Source organism: Meleagris gallopavo, chromosome 28 (assembly GCF_000146605.3).
Source record: "Meleagris gallopavo isolate NT-WF06-2002-E0010 breed Aviagen turkey brand Nicholas breeding stock chromosome 28, Turkey_5.1, whole genome shotgun sequence".
Taxonomy (NCBI): domain Eukaryota; kingdom Metazoa; phylum Chordata; class Aves; order Galliformes; family Phasianidae; genus Meleagris; species Meleagris gallopavo.
The window spans coordinates 2375874-2394362 of NC_015038.2; the positions used below are offsets into that span (position 1 = coordinate 2375874).

General features: G+C 49.6%; 2 protein-coding genes and 1 long non-coding RNA gene across 3 annotated transcripts; 1 reads left to right on the plus strand and 2 right to left on the minus strand.

The window, feature by feature from the left end:
* Nucleotides 1–1447: 1447 nt before the first annotated feature.
* LOC116217470 lies at nucleotides 1448–5211 on the plus strand. Its single transcript, XR_004162063.1, has 3 exons — nucleotides 1448–3536; nucleotides 4205–4387; nucleotides 5128–5211. It is a non-coding gene; the product is annotated as an uncharacterized LOC116217470 (long non-coding RNA).
* Nucleotides 4859–11211, minus strand: C28H1orf116 (chromosome 28 C1orf116 homolog). The gene is made up of 4 exons (XM_010724179.3): nucleotides 10503–11211; nucleotides 7997–8109; nucleotides 6859–7036; nucleotides 4859–6496 (listed from the first exon to the last, which is right to left on the minus strand). Exons 2-4 carry the CDS (start codon nucleotides 8087–8089, stop codon nucleotides 5256–5258), a joined length of 1512 nt encoding a protein of 503 aa, XP_010722481.1. The 5' UTR covers nucleotides 8090–8109; nucleotides 10503–11211; the 3' UTR covers nucleotides 4859–5255.
* A 2728-nt stretch (nucleotides 11212–13939) lies between these two features.
* YOD1 (YOD1 deubiquitinase) lies at nucleotides 13940–18483 on the minus strand. Its single transcript, XM_010724178.3, has 2 exons — nucleotides 18269–18483; nucleotides 13940–17958 (listed from the first exon to the last, which is right to left on the minus strand). Exons 1-2 carry the CDS (start codon nucleotides 18474–18476, stop codon nucleotides 17258–17260), a joined length of 909 nt encoding a protein of 302 aa, XP_010722480.1. The 5' UTR covers nucleotides 18477–18483; the 3' UTR covers nucleotides 13940–17257.
* Nucleotides 18484–18489: the final 6 nt, after the last annotated feature.

Sequence of the window (18489 nt, forward strand, 5' to 3'; positions counted from 1 at the left end):
TTCAGCAGTGCATTGCTGAGCAAGTTGGAGACAGCCAGAATAATGACAGAAATAGGAGAAATGACAGTGATGTACTGAATATGGAACCTGAAGAGTGCTCCTTTTTAGCCACTTAATGATGGAAAGGAAACCAATGAAGAAGCCAGGAGCAGAAACTGCACAGTTCGAGAGGAATTCCCCAGTGCTTCAGACAACATGCAAAGTTGTAGCACAAAGGAATGGCTTTTAATTACTAGCATTGAAATGCCCTTTGCTGGGAAGGGCCTTTAGGCAGAACTTAACATCAAGAATGAACGTTGTGCGTGTTTCACCCCACTTCTGCAGTCTGAACCACCCCAATGCTCATCCTCTGGCACCACACTCTCAAAGATTCCAGGACAAAAGTCTGTGTTCTGCCTCAACAGTTGTTAAAGTTTCTCACTGCAGCAAGCCCAGCTCTACAGTGTTAAAAGCTGCACTGCTGTGCTGTGATTTCCAGGTAGTTATAATCATGTTAATGGAGGGAAATTATATTGGATCATTGCAACATGGCCTGATTAAACCAAATTGCCAATCAGCTAAAGAGATCAAAGTTGAGAAATCAAAGCAGCATGTTACTAAGGCACGTGGACTTTACTTGAGAATATCTTCATGATCTCTCAGTCATTTTGTAGTGATTAATTTCTTTCTTAATTTAATTGTGCTGCATTTTAACTGCTGTGCATTTAAAGTTGGTTGGTTGGTGGGTTGCACTGCCCTTCTGGAAAGGCAGAAGTGTGCATAGCAACAGTTGTGATGTTGTGGCAGACTTTGCTCTGTTTTCCCTACAAATAAAGATGATGGATTGAAGCACAGTCAATACACAGCAATGCTGGAAACACCCCAGGCTGGTTCTGCCCTCCCCATACCCACAGGCTTTGCAGGACATCACACTCCATGTGAGAGCAGCAGGTGGTTTGGTGCTCATGGCAAAGCCAATAGATGTCATTTGCTGGAAAGCTTTGCTCTGCCCTGCCCAACGTGCCAGGGTGCAAAGATTGGACTCTCAAACTTCTGGGGCACAGGTATGCTTTGAAGCCTCATGCTTTTTGAAGCACTTTAGATTCTCCCTGGACGAAGGTGTATCTCTATCCAGTAGTTTTGCTTTCTTTATCGTTGTTTGATGACTTAAATTGCAGTCATTTTGTTGCTTTGTACCAAACCTGTGTGATAACTAGCTCCCAACACCGATTCAGCTTCAGTGATATCAGTCTCCCAAAGGGCATTTATTTGTTTTTTACCACATTGATAGCAAAACAATTGGATTGCAATAAAATGTGGCACATAAAACCGAGGGTGAGAAACACCTCCATGCTGCAGGTGAGAACCAGAACTCCTTGTCCTTGTCCTTGCCCTGTGGGAAGCCACAACTGGGGCTCAGATGGGTCCGGATGACACCTGGATGGCAGCTGGGATTTCACACAGATGATGGAGCAGCAGTGACCCTGCAAGACCCCATGGGTTATCACTGGGGTAAGAGTTGATGCCCATGGGTGAGCAGAGATCTCAGCTCAGGAGGTGCAGTGAAGGGTCTGAGCTCCATTGGTGCCTCAGTCCGGGAAGAACTCCGTGTGCTCAAAGGTTGCCCTCGTAATTGTTTTATTACTGTTGATAAGACAAAGCCTCTCTACTTCCACGCCGACGTTAATAATTCCCTACGGTCCTTTGATTCTGTGAATTCATTTTAACTGTGGCACTGGGTTAAGTGCCCCACATCTTCCTTTCTCTTGCCTTTCCCTCTGTTTCCTAACCGTTCCCTCGCCATCTGCGTGACATCAGTGCGAGAACAGCTGACGCCCCGTGCATTGCTATGGGAGCCGTGCTCCTGCCCTTCGGTGCGGCGCTGGGATGGATGCGGGCGGAGGGAATCGGGTTTGGTCATCGTCACCTCGTGTCGCGCACTGCCACCGCGTGTCGCTGCCGCGGATCTGTCACGGCAGCAGGATGCTGCTGCTGAGCCCTGGTGGGGAGACGTGCAGTTTGCAGGTCACAGCTGGGAAAAGAACACTTCTGGAGAGTAGATTTCTATCTTTTTTTCTGGTTATTTGGATGCAGATTCCTGATTTTTCCAGGTACAGGGTGGGGCACGGCAATGCTTCTGCATTTGCTTCCCTGTAGAAAGGGGCTGCGCTCGCGGCTCAGCATCCAGCTGGTGGGAAAGGGAAGGGCACCGTGAGGGAAGGAAGCAGGTGAGAGGAGCCCAGCCGCACAGGAGGGGTTAAGGCTGCTCTGTTTGTTCACTGCCTTGTCCAGCATGGGAGTGGTTCAGCGCAGGCACCAGAAGAATGAGCACTCATGGGTTGTCTGTGCTGGATTCTCCCTTCCCCATGACCAGGATGCTCACGCTGGTGCATTGTATGCTGTCACCTTGCTGGTGGGACATTGCACGGGCGACAAAACCTGGTGACCTGCCACCAGGAGAGCCTGGCATCCCATGGGCCCCTTACAAAAGGTGAAGAGAAGGACTTCTGGTATGCAAAGCTGCAGCAGAATGACAGCCCCATAGTAGGGAGTGGGACCACGTCCCCGCTGTCCCCACACTGCACTCCAACTGCTGCAGCTGTGCCTGCATTAGGAGTGAGCTCTGGCTGCAGCAGGGTGAGACCAAAGGCAGCGGTGTTGCTGTTGGATGAGCTCTCCTGAGAGCAGCCGGTTGAACCGGGTAACACATCCTGAGTCATTTTGATGAGCAGTGGGGTGGCAAGATGCTTTGGGTGGAGGCTGATTGCTTTTGACCGAGGTGATTTGAAGGGTTAGTAACAAACAGTGATAGCACCCAGCTGCTCCTTTTGCTCACCTGGGTATGAGGTCCCCAGGTGTCCTAGGCTGACCCCAGCTTGTCAAGCAGGGACACCTGAACTCCCCACCTCCTTGAGATGAAAAAGGAGAGAAATAGAGCAGAGCTGGAAGAAAGAAGGGATATTTTCTCAGCATTATTCACAAAGCGAAGGACATGGCTATGGAGAGTGGTGGTGCCAGCAGGCAGAGGCAGGGACTGCATGGAGGCAGTGATGGCTTCTCCTGTTACTAAACAAGAGCTGGTTCTCAGATAATTTACAGAATTAGCTCCTTTGAGCCATGCTTCCTTTAATGCACTGTGGATGGGCATCATATTGGGCCCCCAGTTTGTTTTCCCAGTGTACAGTTGTGAAGGTGCTGTTTGTTAATAAACGAGAACAACAGCCTGTGCTTGTTTTGCAGTGCCCATCAGAGTTAATGATTAAATAGTAGCAAGGGCAGTGTTGTTGAAATAAGTCAGGTGTTATCACTGTGCACAAACCCCTCTGTAAGCAGCAATAATAACCCATCCTGCCTCTTACTGAACTTCAAAGCTAAAGGGCATTGGAAAACAAAGAACAGCTGGGGTCTCTCTGAAACAGGAGTGTGTTCACCCTGCCTGTGCTGCCAAGGGGGATGCAGTGGCTCACTGGGACTGATGGACTCACTGGTGGTTGCTGAGCACAGATTTTAAGAGCAGGAATGAAGGACGTTGTTTGAGTTTGGTTTTGACATATCAGGTAAGTTTGCATCACTGGGAAGTAAAGCAAAACAAACCACAACCCGAGAAAAATGCATTCATTTGAATGCTGCAAGGCACTTGGGTGCATTGGGCTCAGCTTGTCTTTCTGTCTGCTCTGCATCAGCAGGCTGTGAGCTCCCCACACTGAGCACTGTGCCCATGGGGACCACAGTCAGGAGGGTTTGGGACCAGAACTTATCAAACCACTTCTCCTGAATTTGATCTTTGTAATGAAAGATGTATATAAGAGTGTCTTTAATTGGGCCGGCAGCGACAGACTCACACAGACATGGAAATGACACGTCTGAGTGTTGTGGGATGGATAGTTAAAAAGTGGATACACAGCCAATGCAAAATGCAACGTTGAGTGTTTGGGTCTTTACAAACATTGCTGTGATGTGCAAACACACTGTGTAGTCTGCATGAAGGCACTGAGGGCATGTTTACCAACTCCTCATGTTATATTGTAAATATTATGCTCACTTTCTTATTATTTTTATTATTATTATTATTTGTAATTATTATTTGTAATTTTGCTTCAGACACAAATCAAGCAAATTATGCCCAGAGTTAAAAAGTACCAGATCTGCTTTGGGAGGTACCCAACCAAGAACCCAGGAGCCCAGTTGGAGTCTGGCTGAACCTGGGCTTTGTTTTTGTTCTTAGAATCACAGACTCAGAGGTTGAAAAAGACCACTGAGATCATCCAGCCCAACGATCACCTCACCCCTGCACCACCGCTCTTGCTCTTCTCCTGCCCATCTCCTGCACGCCCTGAGGAAGCCAAGCACCCACCACAGCTCTACCAAGTATCTCCTTGTTCTGTTTCTGGGTCTCTGCACATAATATGTGAGTATTTTTAGGACAGAAGCAAGCATGTCTCTGCAAGAAAAGCAGCAATCCCTGCAGCTCCCTACACCAGCTGTGCTGGGGCCACAGGCTTTGGGCTCAGCAATAGGAGGCAGCAGCTGCAGCAGCACCTGATCCCGCTGCCCTCATTAATGAGGCTCTCTGCCCTGCTGAAGTTCCTTCTAATCTGCAGAAAGGGGCAGTGTGGATGCCATGGGGACATGGGCTAGCTGGGGCTGCTCCTGGTGTGCAGATGGGCAGCATCCAGCCCCCACCCAGCACTGCACGCCCCAGGCTCTCGACTTATGGGTGCAAATGATTGTCAAGGAGAGAGAGTGCAGTCTAAATGTCAGAGGAGGGGTTGAGCTCTGAGTGAAGGGATCAGAGCTCTGAAGGCAAGTCCATTTTTCACAGCCCATTGCCTTTCCAGAACAAATTCCCTGTTTGGAGGTAGCAGCTGTTTCCCTGTTTCCTCCTGTAAGCAGAACCCTGCCATCCCCATCGAGCACCAGCATCACAAATATCACAGAGACCAAAACCTTGTCTCTCTCTGCAGAGAGCCTTCATCCATAGGCAGCCCCTTTTAAAGCAAACCCACAGCTTCCCCTTCATGACAGCCCCTAAATGCATTAATGATTCTGTAGATCATGCCCCAGCCACACACTGGCTGCTGACTTGTTCAAACAGCTCATATCTCGCCGTGTACAAAACATCCTATACAAGTGGCACTACTTTATTAGGCACGATGTCCTGAGCGGCTCCACGAGCAGCAGGCCCCACGTTTGCCCCCCGAGCTGTCCCAGCAGCAGGTGCTCATCCAGCAGAACCACGCAGGGTTGCAGGCTGTGCTCCTCGCTCTCGCCCAACGCTACTCCTTCAGCAGGCCAAGCTTCCTCAGTGCCTCACGCCGGTGCTCCTCTGTTGAACCCTTGGGGGAAATCTTCACGCTGACGCAGGAGCGGGTCGGCCGGGGGAAGCTGGGCAGCGGGCTCGACCTTCTCTTGCTGCTCTTCTCCACCTCGGTGGGCTCCTTCAGTGCAGCAAAGTCCTTCCCCGCCCTGAGGGATGCGGGCCGCGGTCTGCTGCTGCGCAGGAAGCTGGGTGCCAGCCGCTCAATGAAGGACATCTTGCCCAGCGAGCCGCTGCCCTTGACGCCCGGCTCCTTGGCCATGCAGCTGCCCAGCCCTACACCGGAGCGCTCCAGGGTGTTGGATTTGAAGTTCATGGCCCGACCCGCTGGGGCTGTGCTCGGTGCTGCCTGGCCCTGGTTGCAGGGAGGTGGCACAGGGCCGGGTCGGGCGCAGGGCTCCTGCAGGTCCTGTGGCAGCCCCAGCTTCTCCAGGGCCTCCCGCCGGGCCTTCTCCCTCTCCTTGGGGTCGAGCTGCCCTGAATGCTGCTTTTCTGCAGCAGTGTCTCCAGCAGAGCCGGCGGGTGATGGTGGTGGTACCTTCACCTTCTGGCCAGGCTCCGCACCGAGCGGCACTGGGCTGGCTTTGCTGGTTCTCAGGATAATGTTTGGTGGCAGTTTTCGTGGTTTGGGGGCTGTGGGAGGCCCACGCTTGGTTTCGGGGTCCTGCGGGACCTCCTGTGCTGCTGGGTGCTTTGCTTGGCTCTGAGGAAGCGCTGCAGTCTCCTGTCCCATCTCTTGGTGTGGCAGTGATGTGGGACCGGGGACAGCAGCCATTCCCAGGGCTGGACGGGGCCGTGTCCAACTCTCCTCTGTGTTGTCTTTTCTGGCATCTGAGCCATTGCTTTGTGACTGCTCTGCATGGCTCTCCTGGTTGTCCTGGAAGGGAGCTGGAGGTGGGATGATCAGGGATCTCACCTCTCTTCTCATGTTAGCTTGGCCAAGCCTGCCCTCCTTGCCCATCTCCTGTGGAGATTTACCCGGTGGCACCGAGTCCTGCATGGTGCGTGCATCTGTTTTGCCATCAGCTCTGTTTGCTCTTTGTGCATTTGCTGCAGTGATGTTCCTAGGAAGGCTGTGATAGCCTGGGCTTGGTGCCGTTGCTGGAGCTGAGCTTGGGAAGCCAGAGGAGCCCTCAGTGCCCTTCTGGTCAGCTGCATGCTGCTGAGCTGAGCTTCCAGGAGGAGCCCTCTTCTCCAGATCTAGGCAGAGAGAGGCGAGAAATCATGCACTGTGCTGCACATGCACACAGGATATCTTACCATTTACACAACGCTTCTTCATGTCTGGTAATGACAAGCAGAGAAGCTCTGCCCAGCAGTTCTGTTTGCCACATTAGATAGCAGCTAGCAGCTCCTACATGCAGCACCTGGGAGAACGCAGCTGGTGCCCTACATATCCCACCACACACAGCCTCCTCTCACCCATGGAGTGATGAAAGCCATCTGGCTTTTGCTTATCAAATAATAAAACTGGGGCAACGCTCCCTCCCTGCCTGCCAAGGAAGCTCACCCCAGTGTGGAAATCCTTTGCAAATAGGGCTGGAGCCCAATTCCCAGCTTACCTTGGGGAGCAGAGTCTCTCTTCAGCCGTGCCCTGGGCAGCCGGGAGGCCTCTGCATAGTCAGTCTCATCAGTGGAAACTCCACTATCTGCTTCTGCATCCAGTGAGCCAATGGTTTCTTCTAAGAACATCAAGCACTCCTTCTCTTCCACAGATAAGTAGTCATAGCTGTTATCGCTCTGAGAAAAGAAGGGAAAAAAAGAAAAGTACTGATAGGAACTAAAAGCACTTTTGTGCTTTTATTTATCTGGGGATCACAGAATCACACAGTGTGATGGCAGTGTCTCTCCTTGTTCTACCATTGATATCACAGCCTTGAAAGGAACACAGCGAGATCCTGTTTAATTTTTGTTGCATTTCAAGCATCGTGAGATACGATCACTGTGGAAGTGCCAAGTCAAAGTGCAACATGTAATATACATCATTAAAAAGCTGAAGTGCAGGAAAGGATGGAGCATGTGTCAGATCAACAACCATGGGGGAGAAATTGTTCCAGGTGGAGTTGTTTTGCAGAGAGGCGCCTTCCCAAGCCTTGCACCATGCAATACTGCAACCAGTTTGTCCATCCCTAATAAATTTTAGAGGGTTTGGTTCTGGTTTGCAATACATCAAATGGAAAATCTGCCCAGGACTGAGCTCTGTCCTAGCACATATCAATTATGCTCCAAGTCAGACAGGATGTAATTAAGCCATCAATCTTGGAATCAGTGTTTGGAGACAAACAAGTTTTAAGGAACAGATAATGAAAAATTGCACATCTACACCCATTGTCCCAGCTCATCTCCACCTTAACTCCTAAACCCATCTCTTGTCAACCAGGGAGGAGTACAGCTCGATGCCTTCTCCTGATGCAGTCACCCTCGTTGGAGCCACCGTGACCCAGTTATCCTACTGGTGCTGGGACAACCTGCCCTGCCCCTGGGCTGTGCCAAGGGCTCCCGCAGTTTGGTGTTATTCCCTGAAGAAAACAAGCAGTGAGCTTGATCGCTGCCATGAAGGTGTGAGAGATTGTGAGCGTTTTGGGGTCAGGATCTGTGAGGTCCTTGTGCTGCCACAGTGGTTTTGAGCAGAAATCCAACCGAAATCTCATGCTGAAGGGAGTGAGCCATGCCTGGGCAGAGCGCAATGGGACGACTTACCCGCTGCGAGTGGTTGGAGGCTGTGCTGACCATGCTGTCACAGCTGTCTGAGTTGCAGGCAGCCATGCCCAGCCCCAGGTCCTTCCCAGGCATGTCACGGGCTGCAGTGTGGGCTGGGACAGGAGAGAGGAGATGTGTTAGGCTGCAGGGCTGCTGCGTGCAAATGTGCGTGCTCTTAGGCTGCTCCTAGCAAGGAGAAAGCATTTTTGAAAGCACCTTTGGAAATGATTTATTTTTTTCCAAATGTATTAGAAATGGAGTAAGACCTGGAGAACCTATCCCATAAGGAGGGCGATGATTTAATCACCCTGGAGATGTGGTTCCTGAGCAAAGGAAGGAGCTGCAAGCCTGCAGCAGGCATGCACACTGACCTGTTGCAATTGAGGAGCACTGACAGGGCTGTTCCACCCCAAGCGGAGAGCCCTGCCCATGGCTGGTAGCACCTCCACATCCACCCAGTGCCCACTGAACAACAAGCAGCCCTTGGGATTTCTACGTGCAAGATCATTCTGGGCAGGGACCCCAGGATCCCATGTTACACTCACAGCATGCACAGCAAACAGAGCTTCACCCCCGGGAGAAAAGACAAAGCAGCCTACAGAAGCCATAATTACTTGTATCTATAAAGCATTAATCTTCCAAAAGGTTCTGACACCACCAATTACGTGCTTTCTTTGCTTGCACCGCCCATTCTTTGGGAGATGAGAGCAGGGCTGCAGAGCACAGCAAACAAACGCCCTCCCCAGCACACACAGGCCCACGCAGGAGCAGTTGTTTGCAGGCAGACAGAGGAGCTCTTTGTGCTGCAACCTGGCCACAGGAGCACACTGCTGCTTTTCTTGGTAGAAGGATCAGGGAATTAGATCTGGTGATAAGCGAGCAGATCTGGCTGCTCGTTAAGACAGTCAGACCCTGAAAGAATTCTTTTGTAATTGGAATATGCCACAAAAATCAGATTTCACCGCCCACAACCTGGAAGATCCAATGCTTCCACTCAGGAGGAACTTAGTGCTTCAGGTTGGGTTTTGTAGTATTTACTGCCCAAATTACAGCTGAGGAAACAGTGTTTTTGGAGCAGAATTACCCCCAGTTCTTTGAATTTGGAGAAGCTTATAGCCAGAGCTGTTAGCTCTTGGGAAGCACAGGCTGGGGCTGGGGATTTTCAGCCTTCCCAAGCTGCATAACCTTGCTGCACACACCATTTGTAGTGTGAAATATAAGTCTGCTTCCAGGCAGCAAGAGTCTATTGCCTGCTTGATGGGGACCCACAGGATTGCTGCAATGTTCTGCACTGCTTCCTACCCACTGCACAAACCCGAGGGAGCAAAACAGGGAAGCGAAAGTCTCGCTTGAACTTGATGCTGGAGCAGCATCCTCTGCGCAATGCCACAGCTGCAAAGCAAGCAGACCCAAGCAGGGGCAGCCACATGGGGGTCTCTGAGTTGATTCCTGGTGGTCAGCACGTTGGGAGAAATAATCTGAGCAGCCCTCTCATTTAAACAGTGCGAGCAGGAGGAGGCAAAGTTCAGCAGGGAGCGTCAGGAGCTGCGCAGGAACAAGGGGCTCATTCTGCTGTGTGCTGTTCTCAGAGGAGATTATGGTTGTGACACATTCATCCGATTCAGGAGAGGGAAAGAGGAAACCAGCCCTGAAAAATCTCAGGTTTTATGGTTCAGAAGGATTTTGCAGTTCGCTCCTTACAAAAAACAACAGGTTAGCCACAAACTAAACATTCGACCGAGTGTTTAAAGTAAATTAAAAGGATACTTGAAAAGCTGTTTCTTGCTCATGTGCTCTCCCACTAAAAGGGTTTTCCAAGAGGCCACTTTTTATTTGAAACTCGCTGGGGCAGCTTTTGCAATATCTGCTGTAACTGTCCTCTGCAAAGCTTGCCGAGCCCTCAGACATCAAAGAACTGCTGGGTAGCAATTAACGCTGATTGCTTTATTTGAAGAAGTTACTTTCTTCTAATCCCGGTGCAACTACCAGAGCTCTATCGCAGCTCTCCAGCAGTGTTCACCAATGTCAGTGCTTTTTGCAGCTGTACTCTGATGCCCTACACCCACTCACAAAGGGCCCCATCCTAAACACGAAGAACACGAGGAAACAGAGCACAGGCAGCTCCTGGCCTCTCCGTGCAGTGGGACGGATCCCAACCCCAGGGTGACCGAAGGCGATGGCGCAGTTCTCCAGTTCCTCCTCTTTAATCAAATAGGGCGCACATTTCATTTTCAAGAACTGAGTTTGCTGTCCTAAGAATGAGTTTTACTAGTGTCCCACAGCTCTCCAGCACCACTTTCCAGCCCCCCCCAGTCCCCATCCTGGTGCCATTTGGTGTGTCAGCTCTGCCACTCTTTCTCCTTCCAAAGCAAAGTCCCCAACATGAAGGCACCGCAGCCCCGTGCCCCGGGCAGAGGCACTCAGCTCTTCACCACAACCACATTCAGCAGGAAAAGCAGAGAGAGCAGAGAGCAGGAAAGAATAAAGATTTTTGCTCTTTTTTTACCGGGATGTCCGACGTCCCCCGGTGCCCAAATCCTTGTCCTGGCCACGTCTATCCCAGCACGTCTTTGCTTTTCTGTGCTAACCAAACACGGGCAGGTTACACATTAACTCCCAGCACTGATAAGGCTGCGCAGGGCACAGGCAGCAGCCCGCCCATCATCTGCAGCACAGCCAAACCACGCTCATCCCAACCCGAACACGGGGAGATCCTTCCTGCAGCTGGGCTGGGGTCAGGGTGCAGCACAGCCCCTGCTCTGCCGGGTGTGCAGCTCTGCATGGGTTGCCCGGGGGGGGCAGAGCCCAGCGAGCGGCTGCGGGCTCCCGGCACCACCCAGCACCCTCCCTTCCTGGCCTCGGCACGGGTTTCACTGGAGACTCCTTAATCCGACATCCTGTTCTGCAGCATAGTTGCTCGCTGACATCTGGAGGCCCTGACCAAAACGCCCTTTTGGCAGTGATTAAGCCCTTCGCCGGGTGTTGGCGCTGGGTGCTGCGTTGCCGCACAGCAGGTTTCTTCTCTTCCGTGGTTTGGGGCATCGGGTGCCTCAGCTTGGTGCAAGACCTGGTTCCTTCCCAGCTCTGAGCGTACAGATTGTTGCTGGAACAGAATGAGGCTCATGCATCACCAAAGCTTTCCCAGAGATTGTGTTATCCCACTGTACACTTTACAGGGATTCTTTCGTAGAAGGAGGGGGGAGAGTCCCAGGAAAATGGCACATATCTCAGCAGAAACCCTGCGGGGAGATTCCAGCCATCATTCAAGTTTTCATGCTTTAATGATTTTTTTTTTTTTTAAATAGTGTGTTGCAACATGCGCCCTGCTACATAGAACAGGGAAGTGGAAACATGGGTTATTTCAAGCTGCAGAAGGATGGAGGGAAAGAGGATGAGTGGGCACAGAGCTTCCCAGCAGCACTGGCAAGCCACAGCTGTCCCTGTTACAAAAGGGCCATGTGGGCCGAGGAGCAAATCACAGCAGATTGGGAAACTGGAGAGTGTGGGGAGTCCCATGCCAGTGCTGCCCTCCTGTAGTCACACAGCAAAGGTAAGAGATGCGGATGTGGTGCTTTCAGTGCAGCTGTTGCATTGCTGGAGCAGTGCAGCAGCCTGGGATTGTAGAGCTTAGTGCTTCTGGATGCACTCACTGGCACAGTGCTGGGTGGTGCAGTGGTTTGAGCAGCCTGGTTTGTGATGCTTTTGTCTAGTTGCCTTTGGTTCTGAGTCTGCTTAGGACATGGAAGCATGGCAAAACCAGATATGTTTTGTTACATACTTGGAAACACAGAGAATTGAACAAGCACTCCTGATGGAGAGGCCGTGTGCTGAGAGCACGATGCTGACAGCACTGGGACCTAAACCTATGCCATGTAATCTATAGAGCTTGCTGCCTGAAACGCTTTATATAGATCAGAGAAAACATCCTATTCCATTAAGAGAAGTCTTGAGCTGCTGAGAGCTGACTTCTGTACAGCATGGATGCCTGGAATGAACCTGATCTTTTTCTACACTCTTCCTCTGACAAACAAAACCAGCTGCTACTCAAAATAAAGCGTGATTTCACGTACGTGGTATGAAGTCTATGCAAATAGTCAAGTGATGCAAAGAAAACTCTCCAGAATGCTGTGAAAGAACTTTGGCATGCTAACAGGCACCTCGTGCCTCGCCCTCTGCACAAACAGCAGAGTGTGGGTGATTCAGGTCTGGCACGGAGGAACTGCATCCGCACAGATAAGGCACCTGCTGACATAATGACCTGGGTTTGGCTGGAGGGCTGCTGGAGCCTCCCCTCACACTGAGCTGTTTGTAAGGTGCCACGCGTGCTGACAAAGTAATTATGGAAGAGATTGGGTAACCCACTGGCTTAGAGAAATAAGGAGGTCTTAGTATGGCTGTGAACTAAGAAGGAACCCAATTTCTTATCTCAATTTTAGAGAATAGAGGTAGAGATCTCCATGGCTCGCTTAGCATTAACCCCACATGAGAAACGAGGAGGCAGCTCAGGCTGTGTAATGCAGTTCCCAGCACTTTCCCCAAGGCACTGATTAAAAATAATCCACAAGGGCACTGCAGTCCTGGCCAACCTGATTTTGCTAACCGTCCTACTGCATTGCTTTGTTACAAAAACCCGTCTGCTGCTCACAGAGGAGTGAAATTTCAGCAAATTGAAAGGAACTTCATTGCGTTCCATCCAGCACAGAGTCAAACCTGATGGTGGTTGTAAGACTGAAGGCGCAGCTTCATTTACAACCCAGGCAGACATTTAATTTGTATGATGAAGAGCTGCAATTTTCCTTAAAGCAAGCTGAAAATGTCGTGTTCCTCTTATGAAAGAGTTCCCCTGCTGGGACGGGGCTGAGCTGAGCTTGGTGCAGGGCTGCCTGGCCCATGGGCACGTGGCATTGCGTGCAAGGCAGTCAGCAGAGTTCTGCTGGGATCAGATGTTGCCCTCATTGCTGCCTGTCCCCTGTCACTCCTGCTTCCTCTGTGACAAAGCAAACAATGCTGACAGGTCAGACGTGGTCGGAACGATGATCACTGTGTTCCTTTGCAGCTTCTTGAGGGCTCTGTTGGCTGTGTCTGAGCTCAGCTGTTGCACTGTTGTGTATTTGAACAGGCTGTTGAAAAACTGGGGTGGGAATAGGATGTTCCTCTGCAGGTGCCACAAGGGAACAGGAGGTGCAGTGTGAGTTCTGACCCTGTTCCACGCAGGGAGGTGCTCCTTCTTTCTGTCTTCTCCCCGCTATTTCTTCTTGCATAACTTGTCCAGAACCAAGGAATCATGCACAAACTCATGCTCTATCAGCTCCAAGGAGAATTTTGCTTTTCCCCTTGCTCTCAAAGTCATATGAGGAATTAAGCACTTATTAAAGGCATGGAAAAGTAGCTGCTTTGAGAACTGAAGTTGCCATGCCATTATCCCAGCAAGCCACAGCTATAGCTGGGGAAACACATACTTGATTTCCTCCTAATATTGCCCATGTAGGCAATTGCTTCCATGAAATGGACACGATGTTACTGAAACAGGGAACTCCTAAAGTCTGTTTAATGACTTGTACATCTAAATGCACAAACAATTCTAGAGCAGTATAAAACTCTTTGGTCACTCCTCTTGATGCCCGAGTACATCAAGGAGGTATTTTACTTTTAAAAGCATAAAACTACATTGCTGAAAATATAACTTTATATTTTATGTTGCTGGAAAAGTTGAAAGTGAAGATTTATCCTAAAAGGGCTGTGGGACTGAGCCCTTCTTGATGATGTGGTCATCCCTTAGTGACAAAGGGAAAAGTGAATGAGACAGAGAGGAAAGCAGATATAAATTACTCAAAGACTGCGCTACAGATGTGAAGGCTGTAAAAAAAATACACTGGTGGAACAACAGTGAATAGAGCAAAAACCTGGCATTCAAGAGCTGAGGCAAAGACTACACTAAACAAGGGTGCATGCATCAGTCATGTTTATTGGTGCATCGACAATTTTTGCAGTTCAAGTTACGTGTTTAAGGAAATATATCATTCCAAATGGTCTGCACTGATGGTACATGAAGTGGAAGGCTGTATTACAGTGGTAATTAAGACTTGAGAATCACTTGCTAACACCATTTGCTCTGCTGCAATAGGAACACGCTGCTGACAGAGCGAAGTCCTCGCTCGATATCTGCTGAGCATGTAAATTCAGACCAACTTTTAAAGTGCTGGTAAACCCATGAGATGTGCATCTCTTCCTACAATACAGTGTTTGTAAAAGGCCACGTGATGCAGGTGTCAGGCTTTACTTATTTAAGGAAGGATTTTAGTGCTGGTGAAGTGGCCAGGCAGGCACTGGGAAACTGAAATTCTTCGCTTAATTAAGATCTACTGCAGGCAAGGAAGCCAACGTGAACAATGCAGCTTCTACCAAGCCCACCTCTGAAGTCAGAATTTCATTTTCCAGGGCCTGAGTAACTGCTGACCTCTGTGCTGAAGCGTTCAGTGAGGAAATTGGTGTTTAATTTCAATCTGCATGGGAATAAGTGGCATTGGTAAGGACACACACCCATAGCTCACAGGCTTTGTGGATGGGTACAGGCTGCCTGCCACCACCTGAGCCCACAACACGTCTATTCTAAGGTATCTGTAACAACAGTTCAGTGCAAACGTATCAGCAATGCTCAGAAATTCACCCCACTGCTGCCAGGATCCCATTTTTGTGGTACTTCCACAGCTGTATCATTAAGGGCAGATAAACACTGCTAAAAAGATGTTAAAAAAACCCCTAATGTTCCATTCTTTTACAACTCCCCATTTTAATGCAGTTCAGGAGCTCCTCCAGCTCTGTCCACATCCCCAGTTATTTGCTCTTTGTCAGCACATAATAATATCAACGTTTACAAACACAAATTACAGCTGTCCCGTTGATATTTTGTAAACCAAAGGGATTTTATTTTCTAGGCAACTCAATAAAACATCCAAGCGGTGACACTGAGGCATCTCCCTCACATGGAACTCCTGCTCTGTTAGTGGATTTGCTATGCAGACATGATAAAGCAAAGCTAAACACTCCAGATTCAATACAACTAATTTGAAATTTTAAAATACTGCAGCTGAGAAATAATTCCCCAAAAGTATTTGGACGCGCTTTCAGAAATCCACCCAAGATACAAAGCTAAAAAATTCCAAGTGTTGCTCCCAAAATTCCACGCCGTTGCAAACGTGGCAGACAATAAATACGTATCTTCTTCTTCTACAGCACTTCTGTTTCAAAGACACCCAAAGTACACCTCTCTGAGGTAGGTATTGTCCATGTAACAGATGGCAAACGGTGAGGAACAGCTCCTCGTCCCAGGCACCTCACCTCTTCAGTGTGAAAGCTGAGAACATGATTTAGGGTCGAAAGTCTCTTGGTCTCATTCCTAGACAGCATTTTGTCTCAAGTCGTTGTATTGGTGTAATCTTCAAGTTCCCTCTTTAGATTCATAAGCATCTCGAGGGCTGTTGGTAAGGATTTGTTTTTTCTCGTGATGGATGAAAAGCAAAATGTGGTTTAACACTGGAAGCAAAGTGGTTTTCTATTGGAAACTCCCAACAGTGTGAACACGTATTTTAATACTGAGATAAAATGAAAACTGGTCCATAGTGCTTTTGGCAATTCTATTCTTTATCCTTAATTATTCTTGCCTCGATTTAGCAAAGCATTCACACAATTACGCTCCGTTTCCTGTGAGATTCCCTCAGTATTTCAAAGTCCAATTCAGCTGAGAACCTCAATGGAATTGGCTGCTTACAGAAAGCAGGATTTTCTCAGCAGGAGTTCAGCTACGTGCCTCAATGAAGGGAGGCCTTTAAAACTAAGATTGATTCCATTTGGAAAGCGGCTTTGTTTCTGCCTCAAACTGAAGATGCACGTTCCTGCTCTCCGTTTGTAGGAGGGCAAGAGAGGTAACTGGAAACAGAGTGATAGAAGGCTAAGAACGTTGTAAAATTCCTTAAAACAAATGTGTATTACAGGCATTACAAAGGAAAAAATAAATCCCCTTCAGTACTACGCACCTATACAGCACCTTTTAAAAGACCTCAAAGCACTTACTGTTAAGCTCACAACTTTGCTGTGAGGTAAGATTGACGAAATCAATTCCACCTTCCCTGATTCTGAGCAGTATGAGAAGTAGGGCGCTTCACCCAGCTTGTTTTGTTCTGACAGTTCAACTGCATCCTTCATTATCCAAATTAAAGTCTTGCTCCTCGACAGTCATCGCTGACAAATCAAACACGTTAAGGCAGAATGCAGATGAAGAAACCTCGAGCCTCCCTTCTGGATTACTACTCCGTCCTTCTAAAAAGGGTAAGACTTCTTATCAGCAAAAACAACTGAGAACTATACCTTAAAGTGCTAATTTACAGTATTTGGAATCTGCTACAGCTTAGTAACACTGTGGCCGTGAGATCAGCTACAGCCAAATGAAGACCATTCCAATGTATTGAACAGATGCAAATTAAGACACTTCCCTAATTACTGTATTTCCCTCCTGCCAGAATTTGAGATATTGTTAAGAAGAACCCAAGTATTCCCAGTAACATGCCTACGTTCCAATGCAGTGTAAACACCAAGGGGCTGATAGTTATTTTCCAAGCAACTAAAAACTACCTATGGAGGATTAATAAGTTTATTCAACACTTAACCACCTACTCGTTAATTTTAAGAAGGCTATCTTAAAGCTTAAAGGCCACTTCTTTCTCTAAAGCCGTGACTTCACACAAACAATACATTCTACTTCTGATAGTAACATAGTGTAGGGCAGCTTTAGGGATGCTCTTTCCACTAAAAACTCTGCACCCTATGCGCAGAGTCTATTTTTTAGTATAAACAGTGCTGATATACACATTTCCTAAACCCTTAATTTAATTACCCTGAAAACATAATGCTAATAGATTAATTCTGTAATTTAGAGGCTCGCTTTTTACTCTAGTATTGAACAAGCCTGGTTCTGTATGGCCACTCAGAGCACACACACAAAGAGAAGATTATTTCAGAAATCAGGTTTTAGCTGCCAGTGTATTTCACCTGCCAAATGACTCTAAATTAGCATGCGAGGAGACAACCTACTTCAAATCAGTTGGAAAAGTCACTAACCCCACAAACCTGTGCATCTTGGCCATCGTTAATACGCTTTTCAAGCTCTGTGAACGGAATTTTGTGATTACATACAGCTTATCTGGAAATCCAGAATTTGATTCCGGATGAGTGAGGTAGTAGATGTAACCATCCTCATGCAGGTTGTCACACCTCCCCAAAGTTGGTGTGTCCCGTCTCCTTGGCGTGTTCTCTGGCTTCCACTTGTCCCGTCAGTCCCTTCTGGCACACCATGCACCTCAGCGTGAAGCGATTCACATCAGTGAACTGCCTCTTCCGTCTGGCTTCGTCTGCTAGCTCCAAGGCTTGTGCGAGAACAACATCATCAGTGGTAGAGAAAATGGTCTGGGGAGGAACGTCCGAGTCGGGGATTTTACGCTCGAGCGGATCGTAATGAATCCCATCATAGATCAACAGGACCCGCTTGGTGTAGCCGGCATCCTCCCCGAAACGATCGATTCTGACCGTCTGCGTGTCCACCACACAGATTTCACACTGATAAAACTTAGATAAAATGGAAACCTCGATGGCTCCCCCCCAGGTTTCCTCTCTCCGGATCCAGTCGCAGTATTCCCTGTTGCTTTTCCCCAGCACTGCCTCACAATACGCCTCGGGGTCGCTGGCTACGATCTGTGCGATGAGGCTGCGCATCTCCGGGGCGCAGCCGGGGTCGTACACACCTCCCTCCACCACGTAGTACACGCTGGTGAACAGACACGAGTTATCAGCTGGTACCACCCTCCGGGCCAGCACGGGAATCGCCTCCCTCACCGCCATCATCCTCTTGGCCACGACCGGAGAGCCGGCGCCGGGCTTGGATGCGTCCTCCTCCACGATGAGCGTGTCTCCTGTCGGACAGAGCGGAGAGCTGAGCGCACAGATCGGCACAGAACCGAATCGTTAAGGTCTGAAAGGAACTGACAGCTCACACACACACACACACCCACCCATCCCCACCGGACCCACGGGTGCCGCATCCCTGCGGTTCTCGAGCACCTTCAGGGCGGTGATCCCGCAGCCTCACCCGGCGCTCCGCTCCAACCTTTCCCCCCCCCGGCCCCGGCGCGATGGGTCACAGCCTCGCTTAATTAAACTAATTGCAGCCCGCGGGGCAGCGGAGATGATAAAGCGCAGGCGCTGCCGCCCGGCAGGCCTCACCCGAGTGGATGCCCAGCTCGCCCAGCCGCCGCTCGCCGTCGCTGAGGTCGAGGCTCCGCGGAGGGAAGCCGAGCAGCAGCCGCTGGGCCGGGGCGGGGACGCCGGTGAGGGCGGCCAGGGCGGCCTGCATGTCGCGGAGACGGGAGTGTGCCGTGAGGCCGGGCAGCGGCTGGGTGCCGCTCCGGGCCTTGCAGCGCAGCCGCAACATCCTTCGCGCGGCC